The sequence below is a fragment of the Rutilus rutilus genome (assembly GCF_951802725.1).
Source record: "Rutilus rutilus genome assembly, chromosome: 10".
NCBI lineage: Eukaryota > Metazoa > Chordata > Actinopteri > Cypriniformes > Leuciscidae > Rutilus > Rutilus rutilus.
In genome coordinates, this window is record NC_140215.1 from 29887229 (window position 1) to 29901286 (window position 14058).

The 14058-nt window shown below is 38.2% G+C and overlaps 1 protein-coding gene across 3 annotated transcripts in view; it reads left to right on the forward strand.

Moving 5' to 3' along the window:
* The window catches only part of myo1b (myosin IB), an 86757-nt gene that overhangs the window by 8942 nt on the left and 63757 nt on the right, over window positions 1-14058 (forward strand). For all 3 annotated transcript variants that reach the window (XM_084420827.1, XM_084420828.1, XM_084420829.1), the window contains exons 2-3: window positions 1358-1498; window positions 7007-7122. In XM_084420827.1, coding sequence (XP_084276953.1) covers window positions 1373-1498; window positions 7007-7122 — 242 coding nt within the window. In that variant the 5' untranslated portion in view covers window positions 1358-1372. The remainder of the gene's footprint in view (window positions 1-1357; window positions 1499-7006; window positions 7123-14058) is intronic.

A 14058-nucleotide genomic window follows, 5' to 3' on the forward strand; every position in this document is an offset into this window, starting at 1 on the left:
AATAATTCCACCCTAAATACTGGCAAGCTTAACAGTCCAAGATCTGCTGTTGGCTTTCACCTCTTAATCCTTAATTTACATTAAACTTCAGTCATGCTTATCAGTGCACTCAAATGACACTTGTTTATGTTATCAACAAACCACAATGCATTACACTGTCTGCCCTTTATTTGGGACTTGTTTCATTGCTGATGTTTGACTAGGACTGGCGATGCGGGGTGCTTTGTTGTTTTTTTTCGCTGGGAGTGAAAACGTAGGCTCTTATTGGAGGAGCTTTATGCTGAGCACTACAGTTTGCCATTGCCCATTTGTTTGAACAGTGCATGGGGGTTTAGGGGCTCGGTAAAGCCTGGTATCAAAACCCTGAATGCGATTGGCACCTGGATTAGTGACCAGAGAAGGGAAAAATTAGCGCACCTAGCAGTTTAGCTGTTTAACTGTGAAGTCACAATTTAATGTTGCAAGATGGGTTTGCTTAAAGTAAACATTTAAATAAATTGTTTGTTTTTTGGGGGGGGTTGCCGTTCACTTTGTTTAGTGAGAAAGTGGTCAAATTTGTATGACTCGACCCCTCAAACATCTTGGGAATATCTATGGGTCATCAGCTGGGACAAGGGTTTTTTGTTACATAATTCCCGGTGGAATATCTTGTGTCCATAGTGTCCTGAACAGAACATGCCAGTCCAGTCAAGTGCTGCTTTGCAAATCCAGAATTTCTTAGCATTATTTTAGTTAAGAAGTGCAAGAAGCTGATGGTGACGTTTTATCAATATGAACAGACACCAGCATTAATGCACCGTGGAAGGACCGCGCGTAGAATGCTGGGTTAGATGGGTCAGTGAAAAATAAGTGTCCAAAAAGTGGATAAAATCTTAAACTCAATTGAAAATGCATGTCAGATTTTTTGGAAATGTTGTCTTGGTATTCATGGTGTTTTCACATGGTTTTATCCTTTGCACCATTTAGTGGTGTAACCAAGTAATTTTATACCAGACAGATTTTTTTTTTATTTTTTATGTTTGCTTTTATAAGCTTTTAGTGTGTGTGTGTTTTAGTTCTTTAAACAGAAATTAGATTTATTTTATTTTGTATGTACATTGTTTATTTCATTATAAATGAAATGAATGGTTTTGGTTTGTTAACAACAATACCCACAAAAATATAAAAAAAAAAAATTATCAAAAATGTATAACGTTTATCATTAAAGAGTTGTATTCAAGCCATTTGTCAGTATAAATTGTATTTTTAATGTATTTTGAAATAATCTATATACAGACATGTATCTAGGTCAATGGAGGTAACGTATAAGTCAAGGCCTACATTTTTCTGATATATAATTGTCTAAATTTCTCTCTAGGGGGTGCTGTCCAAAATGGAGGTGAAGACATCACTTCTCGACAATATGATAGGGGTGGGCGATATGGTCCTCCTTGAGCCCCTGTCAGAAGACACCTTCATTGAGAATCTAAAGAAGCGGTTCGATCACAACGAGATCTATGTAAGTAATGAATCTGTGTATCATTCGTTCAGTCGTTTTTTGATTTAATATCGAAAGTAGAAAAGATTTGAAACTAATATATCTTTGCTTCCCATTTATTACTTTAAGTACTTTGATGCCACAGCAAAAATTCCTAACTAATAAAGTTCAAATATTATTAAAGACAAATGAACAGACAGTAAACATAAGAATACATAAATTAAAACATAGATAAATACTATAAAAACAGCTATAAATAGTTATGTCTAAGAGTAGTATTCAGGTAGGGAAATGTAATAATTAATATAAATAAGTAAATAGTTGTCTAATGAATCAGACTTTTGTTTTTTTACATAATTGTGTCCTCAGTGTGTGTACGCAACCACCATATTATGGCAAAAAATCCATCCAATCCATTTGTTATTTTCTCCATAAATCAGAAACAGTGTCTTAAAATGAGTTATTTAGGAATGCACTCCATTGTGCGTGAGTTTGCCGTATTAGCTTAGCTCCTCCCCTGAGTGAGCTGTACTCATTTATCTCCTCTCTTGTTGTTTGTCACATTAACAGCATAGACAGCAACAGGTACTGTACATTAAACTGCTGTCACTTTAATCACCGATCTAATATACACTTGCGATTTCTTTCCCAGCTGTTTACTTTCACAGACATAACTGACTGTGTTTGAGAGTTTTTGACAGTTTAAGTTCAAAAAGATGAAAAAGAGTGCTCAGAAAAACTTATATCAGACGTTTAATCTGATATGACTTTAAAACACTTGAAAATAAAATGCTTTCATGATGACTTAGAACTGCAATGTAACGTGAGCATCACCCCGATTGAGATGATAATGAAAACCAAACAGGTGTCCATGCCCAACGTATCCAAGGTAACATGTCCTTGGAAGATTTTGTTAGATTTATCTTTATGTGGGGCAATGAAATCAATGAAAAATGTTCCAAATGAATTGCTGCATTAGTCACCACACCTCATAAAAAATTGCTTTCAGTACTAGGAAATATCAAGATTAAATGATCCAGCTGAATGTCCTGTTTGCATTTTGTGTGGCACCATTAAAATTGACCCTTATGAAGGGTGAGTAATGAATGACAGAATTTTCTTTTTTGGGCGAACTAACCCTTTAAGCTTATATTGTACGGTTCATAAAGTTTCTAGGAGTGTCTCCACTCTCAGTATCATCTATGTATGCCAAGAAGCTTACATCACTGTCCTTCATATCACTTACATTTCACCAATACAATACTAACTTAACAAAGAGTTATCTCCTTATCTAATCAATGCCCTGTAAAAAGAGACTATGATGGGTCCAGTTTTAGATACAGCAGTCAATAAGAGAGGAATTATGGAACAAAGGTCCTTGTATTTATTGATATCATTAAACTTTGCTCTGTATAATTAACTGCAAGAAATAACAAATGTATTAATGGGAATGTGTATATTTGCACATTTGCACATGCATCTGTTCATTCATTCTTGTCAAAGTTACCCGCCGAATTGACAACACACTGATGTCAGACGCACGTCCGTTTACAAACCAATCAATGTCAAGATGCAGCCCACATAGATGATGAAAACAGGACGCAAGTACGTCATGTAAAAATTTTAGTGCGCTCGCATAATTGCTATGTGAAACCCAAACCAAAACTTACCAAATGTATAAAATGTATCAAAACATGAACTTTGATTCGGACCTTGTTGCGGACGTTCAGGTGTGAAAACGCCCTTAGACTAGCCTACTCCTGTTCTATGCACTGATAGTAGTCTCATCTCTAGTGTCCCCGATGTCACCATTGTTGACAGTGTTTAAATACATCTGGGAATGGGAGGATGTTATCAAATTCCTCATAGAAATGAGAGATGTCAGTCCTCTTTTGTTTGTGTGAAAGAAGAATCGCTCTGAAGTTAATAATACTGAAGAATGTTTGGGGTTTTTTTGTACTAAGTTCCATGTCATCAAACTATGAAATAACATAAATAAATGTATGGGAATTTAGTTATTTCCTCAAAGTTTCCAACTTCTGTCTAGATTCCCTCTCTCGTGGTTGATTTTTTTTTTTTTTTTTATTATTATTATTTTTTTTTTTTTGTAATAATAATAATAATTAGTAAATGACAGTATTGAATGAGTTAAATGTAGGCAGACCATTTGTTAACTGATTTTCCTTCTATGTAGTTAATCTAATTTTTATTTGTTTTAGTTACTTATTAATGTACTTTTTATTTTTTATATTTCAATGTAAACTATTCATTTTGCTTTGCAAAAAAAAAATATATAGGCACAAATTATGTCTACAAATGTCATTTTAGGAATTTAGTTCAAAAAGCTTTTAAAGGAACACACCGACTTTTTGGGACTTCAGCTTATTCACCGTATCCCCCAGAGTTAGATAAGTCCATACCTTTTTCATCTCCGTGCGTGCTGTAACTCTGTCTGACGCACCCACTGCTAGCCTAGCTTAGCACAAAGACTGGAGGTAAACGGCTCCAGCTACTGCTCCCAATAAGTGACAAAATAACTCCAACATTTTCCTATTTACATGTTGTGATTTGTATAGTCACAGCGTGTACCAATAACAAGATTACATGAGACACAACCATCTTCTAACCGTATACATACTGGGAACTATATTCTCAGAAGGCAAAGCACTGCTACTTCTGCGGAGTGATTTACTCCAACTCTGAGTGAACTCTCTGCTCCTCACCACGGGGCTTCTCAGGTGCCCCGCGAGCAAATCACTCCGCCCAAGTAGCAGTGCTTCGCCTTCTGAGAATATAGTTCCCAGTATGTATAGCCTACGGTTAGAAGATGTCTGTGTCTCATGTGACCATGTTATTTGTACACGCTCGACAGCGCCCCCTGGAATGGGGTCCGAAATCTTGGTCCATATATCAAACACGCTTGCATGTAATAATATGAAACTCAGTACACATATAGATCTCATCGGGCCGAACAACTTTCGTGCTCTAAGTTATTAGCTCCGCCCAACAGGAAGTCGGTTATTATACGTTGTTTGGAAAACGCATACAATGGAATGCTTTGAAATCACTTTCTTATTTTTACTCGATTTGCTTAAAACTTTGTGTACAATGTAGACACATGGCAGATGTAGACCTGTGAAAGGATTATTGATATCTTAGATACTGTTGCCGTGGCAACGCATCAAACTTTAATATTCTTTTCAGATGCTTTTGAGACTCTTCACATGCTTGAAAATGCATGAAACTCGACAGACACATCACATTTATTATACAGTAGACATGTGCAAAGTTTCAGAAACGGGCGTGGTGGAATGGCTCAGTAGCGCCACCTTTAGTCAAAAATGGGGGCTTAGTTTTTCCTAGAATCACAAAACTTGGTAGGTGTATTGTTCTCATCAAGCAGGACACCTTTCTAATTTACAGTCATAACCTCATAACCTTTGTCTATTCCATTTAATCTTTGTTTTTCAAGGTTTCAGGGGCTTTTGGGGCCCTTAACGTGCTCAAAAACTCTTGAAACTTTCCACACAGGTCAGAACCCACGGTCATCAGAGCCGGGCTGAAGCTGGTACCTGGAAGTGGCAGGGGGGCTCAACAGCGCCCCCTTGGACACGGTCTGAAAACTTGGTCCATATATCAAACACGCTTGCATGAATTAATATGAAACTCGGTACACATATAGATCTCATCGGGCCGAACAACTTCCGCACTCTAAGTTATTAGCTCTGCCCAACAGGAAGTCGGCTATTATGGGTTGTTTGAAAAACGCATGCTGTGGAATTTAATGTACTCATCCTAGAGAATTCATCCAATCGCCTCCAAACTCGGTCAGCATGAAGTCAAGACATTGAGGATGATAAATTCCGGACGGATTTTTGATATCTCAAACGGTTTGGCCGTGGCGAGGAAACAATGGCGAGAAAAGAGAAACACGAAGTAATATAACTTCTGCATACGTTAACTGATCTTGATGAAACTTCAGCAGTGTGTTTGTGGTAAGAGGCCGATCAGATGGGTGTAACTATTGTAAGTCGAAGTTATAGCGCCACCAACTGGCATATATATATATATATATATATATATATATATATATATATAAAATAAATAAATAAATAAACAAATAAATAAACAAATAAACAAACAAACACTAAAGGCACCAGGGTGGCGGTGCCACCGGCTTGGGCCCGCAATCGCTGCTCGCAGCTATATTATTTTTATTATTATTTAACGTTAGCCAGTTGGGCTGAAAAATTGCAGACGTTTTCGGGCTGGGGCCGGATTAAGGCTTGAACACCACGGGCCAGGTCTCGGTTAGGGCTGGATGTTTTGCCCCGTGCAGGGCTCTAGGCAGTATGCTAGCTGGAGCCGTTTACCTCCAGTCTTTGTGCTAAGCTAGGCTAGCGGTGGGTGCGTCAGACAGAGTTACAGCACGCACGGAGATGAAAATGGTATGTATGGACTTATCTAACTCTGGGGGATACGGTGAATAAGCTAAAGTCCCAAAAAGTCTGCGTGTTCCTTTTAAGATAAATTCAGTTGTTGGAATTGTCCCAATGGCTCCAAACTTTTTTGATGGTTAGTGTATGCCTTGAGGGATGTCTGCTTTTGTTGATTTATTTATTTTTTCTCTTCAACTTTCACTTCATCTGTCCATTTACAATTGTTTTTTTTTATATCTTAAGCATTCATTATGCCTCTTGTGAACACCTTGACAATAGGCTGTGTTGCCATGGGAGAGGTCTGATCCTCCAGCTGCAAGCCTTATGCAACACTCACTGTAATGAAAGGTTGAAGCCGGCATCAAGAAATAGACATTGTTCTGAGGTCCCTCAGACATTTGAGATTTGCTTTTAACGTGATACGTTGAAAATTAGTTGTAGTGTATATGGAAAAAAATACTTAAAGAAAGAGAAGCTGGAATAAATTATTCAATGTTTGTATAAATCTTCTGAAATAGACTACTTCAGACACAGTTGTCCACTTTTGACCACCCTGTGATGTTGATGCTTCCTGGGATTCCGAACATTTTTGTTTGTGTTCTCTTGTTCAGTTGCTTGCGGGCCCCCCGCCTGTCTGAACAATACCCAGGAATTCCCATCTGGATCGTGCAGACGGAGGCATATTGTAGCGTTACTCCCCTACACTGCTGCCGCCACTGTTCCTACAACAGAATGAACCAGCAAATGTGCATGCTGATGTCTGTGTCTCACAGCAGGAGATGAACTAGATTTGACAATGACAAGTATAAATACAGTGAGCTTTTAGGGTTGTCACAATAACAGTACAAATTCACAATTACCATCATTTTCATAATAGGCACCGTTTTTTTTCATTACAACTGGCTTGACCGGTGCATAAACAGTGTGCAGTGACAACACTTGGGTACCAAAATTAGTCTATATACTGTATATTGAATATATGACTGGTTATGTTGTCTCTACTCATATCAGGTATTTTCACAAATTCTTATGCTTGATTCTTCTTGTTTGTTGATCAGTGGTTCACTGCTTCTTTCACTTTCCTCCACAGACATACATTGGCAGTGTGGTGATCTCAATGAACCCCTACAAGTCCCTGCCCATCTACACAGCAGAAAAGGTGGAGGAGTATCGCAACAGGAACTTCTATGAGCTCAGTCCACACATGTGAGTTTAGAATCCCTCTCATCCATTGACCTCTGTGTCGCAAGATTTCACACAATTGGGGTTAGACAGTATGTCAGCACCATTTAGGTTATTTGACTGATGTTTGCAAATTTATCTGATTTAATTTTATTGTTTATATTTCATATTATTTTTCCATCCATTTTCCAAACAGCTTGTCCTATGTAGGGTAGCCTATACCAGCATCTCGGGCCGTAGGCAGGGAATTCAATTGTTTCTTCCTATTTTAACATTTAGTTTTTAGCACTAAAGGTAGGAACAGTTAGCAATAAGTTACAGCAAAGATTCTAATCTTTTGGGAGCACTGTCCAACAGAGTCACTGGGTCCTATTTAAACGATATAAGCGCATGGTCTAAAACGCACGGCGCAAGTGCACTTAGGGCGTGTCTGAATCCACTTTTGCTAGTTTGACGACAGGAGAAATGGTCGGCGCGCATGGTCTAAAAGGGTCGCCCCTATTCTCTTAATGAGTAATGGGTGAGTTTTGGACATAATGTGCAATAAACCAATCAGAGTCTCATCTCACATTCCCTTTAACCCTCTGGGGTCTGAGCTGTTTTCTGGGCCCTGGAGGTGTTCTGACATTTGTGCTTATTTCTGTTACTTGTGACATTTTCATGGCTAAAGTCTAATTACACTGTATTCAGCACAAACTCTGCTACAATAATATATCAGCAGCATGTGTGTAAAAGTTTGTTGTTTTGAGATAATGACATTTATGCGTGGTTTGTGAAAATACAAAAAAAAAATTCTCACTGAAATAAGGTCATGAAACCCATACTGATTATTTCTTCACAAGACTTTTGAAAATTGTATGACGTAGCCTAGAATATTTGCTCTAAAACTATGTGAAAATCACCCTGAGTGCTCATTCAGATAAGACAATATATTGATTTAAAAAATTTACGACGTGTTTTGTGTGAAAAAGCTTCATTAATATGTAAGCTTTTCACACCTGAGAAAGACAAAGACCCTCCCCTAACGGCCCTATTAGGAGCTATCAGGCCCTATCATTCTGAGCAACCTTGCCCAAAGAATGAGGAGATTTAAAAAAGAATGGCTTTTAGATTTTTTGGATTTACAACACAACATAATCCAAAGATACACAACAAATGACAAAAAAGCACTCGTTGAAAACAATGATCCAAAGACAGAGACCTTTGTGCCATTCTTAAAAACATTGTACATACCTTTCATTTCCAAGGTGTTTGATTTTCACTTTACCATGTTCATATACAGAGACTCATGTGAATGTTGAAGTTAGCAGGACTCAGTGGCATCTGGGCCCTGAAAAAAAAAAAAAAAAGTGAACATACTGATATCAAAAGAAAGGCCTGCACGATTTTGGGAATACATTTTTGATTTTTCTGGTTAAAATTGCTTTTTAAAATTCACAGAATACACACACACACACACACACACACACACACACACACACACATAAATGTTTCCAACAATATATAATATAATGAACACCAGGTTTGTTGTGCCTTGTAGGCATAGGCTATGCGCAGTGCTGCATAAAATAATAATAACAATAACCTATAGCAGCCTATAAATCTTCCAAAATATTTCAGTAACAACTAAGTTAGAGAAAAATATATTGATTATCATGTTACTTCAAATGTTTCCATTTGTTATGATGATATGAAATGAGATAATGAAGCCGTTTGGTGCTTTCCAAACGCGATTGCGATCCAAAATATGATACATTCAAACACGATCGCGCTCAAATATAAAACATTATGGTTACCATATACATATCTACATTTGAGCAGATATCCACAAACACAGTAACAGTAAACACGGGTCTAAATATTATAATATTCACCATATATCTAGCAACAGTTCAACTGCAATGTGAAATTTATGCAACAATAACAAACTAATATGTAATAATTTCTTACCTTACATCTTTCTTGTCTTCAAATCGCGTTCTTCTTCTTCTGAGGTAGCCTAAATCCAATGTAAGCTCATCGCGCGTCTTTCAAACTCGACGAAAAGCAGAGACTTGTGAAGTTTTTTGGTGCTTTGTTTTTGAGGTAATGAGCGCGTTCGCGTTCCATGACGGAGTAATTTAAGTTTATAGTGCTACAATGTGAAGAAAATCCAGCAAAACGCGCCTGCGCTCAAAATAGCAACGTGCCAACAATGCGCCTGAACACACCTAGTTTTCAGACCAGCACGCTCATGGGTGCACAAATGGTATTACATGTATTATACATTTGCTATTTAAACAACGTGGTGCAGGACTTGAAAATGATAACTGCGTCAGGCTGAAACTAGCAAAAAACACTGAGCCTGGCGCCGCATTTTGCCGGATGTATGATAGGGCCCACTTTCTCGTTTCTTCTAGGCTTTCTGGTCAGCAGAGCGCAAACTTGAGAAAATCGGTTTAGACATGAATACACAGGGTTGGAAATGCCATGCAGATTTTATAAAGCACTTTTATCAATAATAAGTGAAAGTCCCCCAGCGGTGTCATGTTTGCAAGAAGTGCTTTTGCAGAGTAGTTGTGCATAAACAGAGTGTACTCCATTCAATCGACCCCTGAGACATGTTGTCCAGCCCTGCTGCCGGGGGAGGGGCTACTCCAGCTCACTGTCCTGTCCTGCTCCAGCTAATGACCATCTGTCTCTCTAGTGGGCTGCTAGCCGCCTGACCAGACTGCCAAATCAAAACAAAGCAGTCTGCTTTGTTTGATCGGCAGATGCACACTTGCCCTCTGAAAAACATCATAGTCCAATCTAACTCTCAAAACAAGAGTCATTGAGAATGGAATGGCTGTTCCAATACAAAGCGTTCCTACTCATTCTATACACTCTCCCCTGGAAAAGAAAGTTCAAATAAACAGCTGTGTACAGCTGTATTTTCTTTCCCAATATTATTTTTTTCCTTTATGATCTTTTGATACTTTCGACTATATGTTCATAGTTTGCTCTCCTCGTGTTTCTAAATTGATCTCTCTTCTGTTTCTGGGATCATCATGTTCATCTGATCTGCTTTAAGTAAATATTTTCTGTGGTATGCAAGTTCTCCTTCAGTCTTAATTCCTTCCATATTCATGTTTTAGTCTTAGCACTGTTACAGTGATGTCAGGGTCGATGCTCCTCTGATCTGAAGCCAGACTCTGAGCTCATTCCAGGGCAGCTGCTTTTCCTGTCATGCCTGAGAAGCGGACCTTTTAGATGGCTCTGGGTTTATAGGCCTCCCGGGCTCGTACATTCAGGCGTCCTGGGACAATGGGCCGTAACCGGTTCTGTTAACAGCACAAGTTAGGCTGTATTTATGATCATCACCTCATCACCTCTGTAAACAGAGCAGTCAGACAGTGGAAGTAGCGAAATGGCCCAGAGCCCCTCCGCTCAAACTACTGTCATGTTTTTGGGTGAGTTTTTGTCAAGTCTGTGCTTGTTTTATAATTTTCTGAAATATTATGAAGAGCCTAGGGTTATATAGCCAGACTTTTAACTTGTGGAATAAAGGTGTATAATACTTAAACAAAGTGATGTGCTATCATTCCCATTGATTTCATTGGCAGTTGCTCAGCTGGTGCAGGACCCCCTGCAAGTGGACTATTTGAAATCAGCCCTCTGTGCTCATGGGCACTTTTGCAGTCAATGACCTTGAAAACTGAAGATAGTTTAACAACACGATGAATGCAATGCATGCTGCTTAGTTGCATCATGAACATCATGCAGACATAAACACATTATTACATGTGCAGGGGTGTCCAATCCTGCTCCTGGAGGACCACTGTCCTGCAGAGTTTAGCTTCAATCCTAATTATACACACCTGAACAAACAAATTAAGTGGTGTGTTCCAATTTGTGTTCTTGTGCGCTATTCTATGCCGTTTTGTAGTATAAATAGTAAGTAGTGTGTTCACACTGAAAATTCCCCCCCCGAAAAGTGCACTTTAAATACCCAAATGATGCGCTTAATTAACTGAAAAAATGAAGTGTGGAATGTTGGACACTTCTTGCACTCAACTGTTGCATAGCGGAGTGGGGGGGCCATTCAGACTCTGATGTTGAATGACAAACTAACCTTATAAAGTTTGTATAAAGTGTTGAGTACATAGTGCATATTAAGTACATAGTGTATAAGTGCATAGTAGGGCTGCATCTAACGATTATTTTTGTTGTCGATTAATCTATCGATTATTTCTTTGATTAGTCGACTAATCTAACGATTATTTTTCCGGTTAATCTAATGATTATTTTTGGGATTAGTTGATTTATCCATTGGCAAACTTTCCAATAAATAATAAGTACAACAATATATCAGCTGTATTTTGAAGAGGGTAGTGCATCTTAACATGAAATCTATGAATGATGACAAAAAAAAAAATGTATTTCAGAAAGGGTATTTGTCATTTTATTATGAAATATGCGAACAGGAAGCATTTCAAACTTTATTTTTAACTAATGATACTATTTCACAAAATGTAAGATAGTCACTCATAGCCCTTAACATCTCAGTTCATCGCGATTTCACAAATCTCTGCTATTATAAATGAAACTGGGTGCACAATGAATCTTTCATAATATATACACTTTGTTTGCTATAATCAGATGATTTGCCAGTATGCAGAATTCAGCACTGAACAAAAAGTCCATTTTGAGCGGTGAGGGGATTCTATATTAAATGCATCTGATTGGCGTTCAAGAAACCAACACATTTGTCTGTGATTGGCTACATTGTTCAACGCTGCAAACATGTTATAAATAGATAGAGACTCTGGCCTGTAAATCGTTTCTATTTTGTTTTAGTTGTTCTTGTTGCTTTTGTGCAACAGATGAATGACAATTTATTCGTTTTTAGATGTTCAGTTTATAGATAATTCTATTTTGCGGGAGTCCCGCGAATCGTTTTATTCTCCCGCAACCAGCACACACACGAGTGCATTACCGCCCGCGCCCGCACTCAGCCATCAGATCTATTTCCGTGCCGCACTCGTTGGGTCCCGCGGGAGTAGAGGTCTCACACCTTTCTGTTCGGCCGTAGTTTATAGTATTCCCATACTTTGGATGATCGTGGTCTGTCATTTTCACCATGAGCGGGAGCAGAAGACGCCATTACTCGATATTTAAACGTAAATAATGAATGTGACGCGTCGACGTTTTTTATGTGTGTCGACGTATTTTCATAGTCGACGTAATCGATGACGTCGACGCGTCGTTGCGGCCCTAGTGCATAGTGCATAAGCACATAGTGTACATAGTGTATAGATTGTAATTTGGGACACAACTATATTGGTATCCGAAACCGTGGTGGATATTATCGAATGCTCTCATTCAATCCCATAATGCATCTAAATATCAAGTGTACAACCAATGTACACTTAATGGCTAGCCGCTAAAATACCCATGCACTAGCACTTTCTTCTGGTACACTCAATGTCCGAATTGGCTCACTGGTTTTCATTCGCTAATTCAGTGGACCGTATTAGTGGAACTTCCAGGTAAGTGTGCTGGAGCAAAAATGAAGCTAAACTCTTTAGGACATTGTCCTTCCAGAAGAAAGACTGGAAACACACCCTTATTTAGTGGAGTAGACACCCACTTTAGACACCCTTATTTAGTGGAGTATATAGTCGAGTAGTATATGGAATAGGGTATAGGGAGCGCTTTTATATACAATCTTTGAAACTTCCAGGCAAGTTGGAGCCATGGTCATAGTGTTTAGTATGTTTTAGACCTAAGAATAATTCTTATCCTGGATGAGAGGCTTGGATTAAGGTCTCTTTTAATTAGGTCCTACTCAAAGATTGTGAGGTTTTTCAGGACTTTGTAAAAGACTCCATAATTTGATTTTAATCTCCAAGTCAGGCCATCTGCTTGGGGTTATTGTGGTAGATCTTTTGTAAAATGAGACTATGACAGGGTTTGGAAGTTGTCCTTCCCTAATTATCTTTTCCTATCCATTAAGAGGTCACTCAACTCTTATCGATTTTAACAGCTGTTCATGACCATTGGGGTTTATATTGTCCGTCTTTAGTGTATTTGCTGTATAGTGATACTGTGTGTGATGATTGCTCTTCATCCACTTTTAGGGGTGTAATGATACACTCTTGTCATAATTCGATACGATTCCCGGGACTGTTCTCACGATACGATTCCCGATACAGTGCTCACGATACGATACTATCGCGATACTTTAAGCCAAAATAAAGAAGAGGGTTTTATTATCATTACTTCTAAGACATATTGTAATAAGTTAACACATTTACTGTTGATTAAAACACACAAAAAAAATATGGACATGGGGGGTGAACTTGAATGGGCTTGGACTTGTTCCTGGTCCCCAATGCAGTTGGTAATGGTGACACCAGAAAGAAAAAATACATGATTCTGAAGCTGAAAATACAGAATTATATTTGACGCATATAACCTACTTGCAATCTGTCACGACTACATAAAATAATGTATTCCTTTTTTTACTGGTTAAATCAAGACATTTGGCATTATAATGACCCACAAATATTCCCTCTTTGCTTCATTATATATTATATTCAACATTAAATATAGTGTATATAATACAGAGAAACTCTGTAAACTTTCATTTTGGTTTTTTAATTTAAATGCGGCTTTAAATGCAGTAATTCACTGGATCTCTTTTACACAAGTCGAGCACGCACAGACTCTCCCTGTGCTCACTGTGTCCTGCCTCTGTTTGGATGACTCCGCTGTTTTAAGACCACATTATTATTGCTGATTTTGAATCATGTAAAACTACAGTGTGTTTTTGAAAGAGGACAGAGTGTGCAGATGGGAGGCATTGAGAACTCATATGCCCACCTGTTTTTAACAGGACGTGTCCAGTTGCAATAAATCTATTGTTAACCAATCAATTGCAAAGGTTTTATCTCTAAGGGTTTTCTTAGCATTAGGGGTTTGTTGGAACAGGTAGCT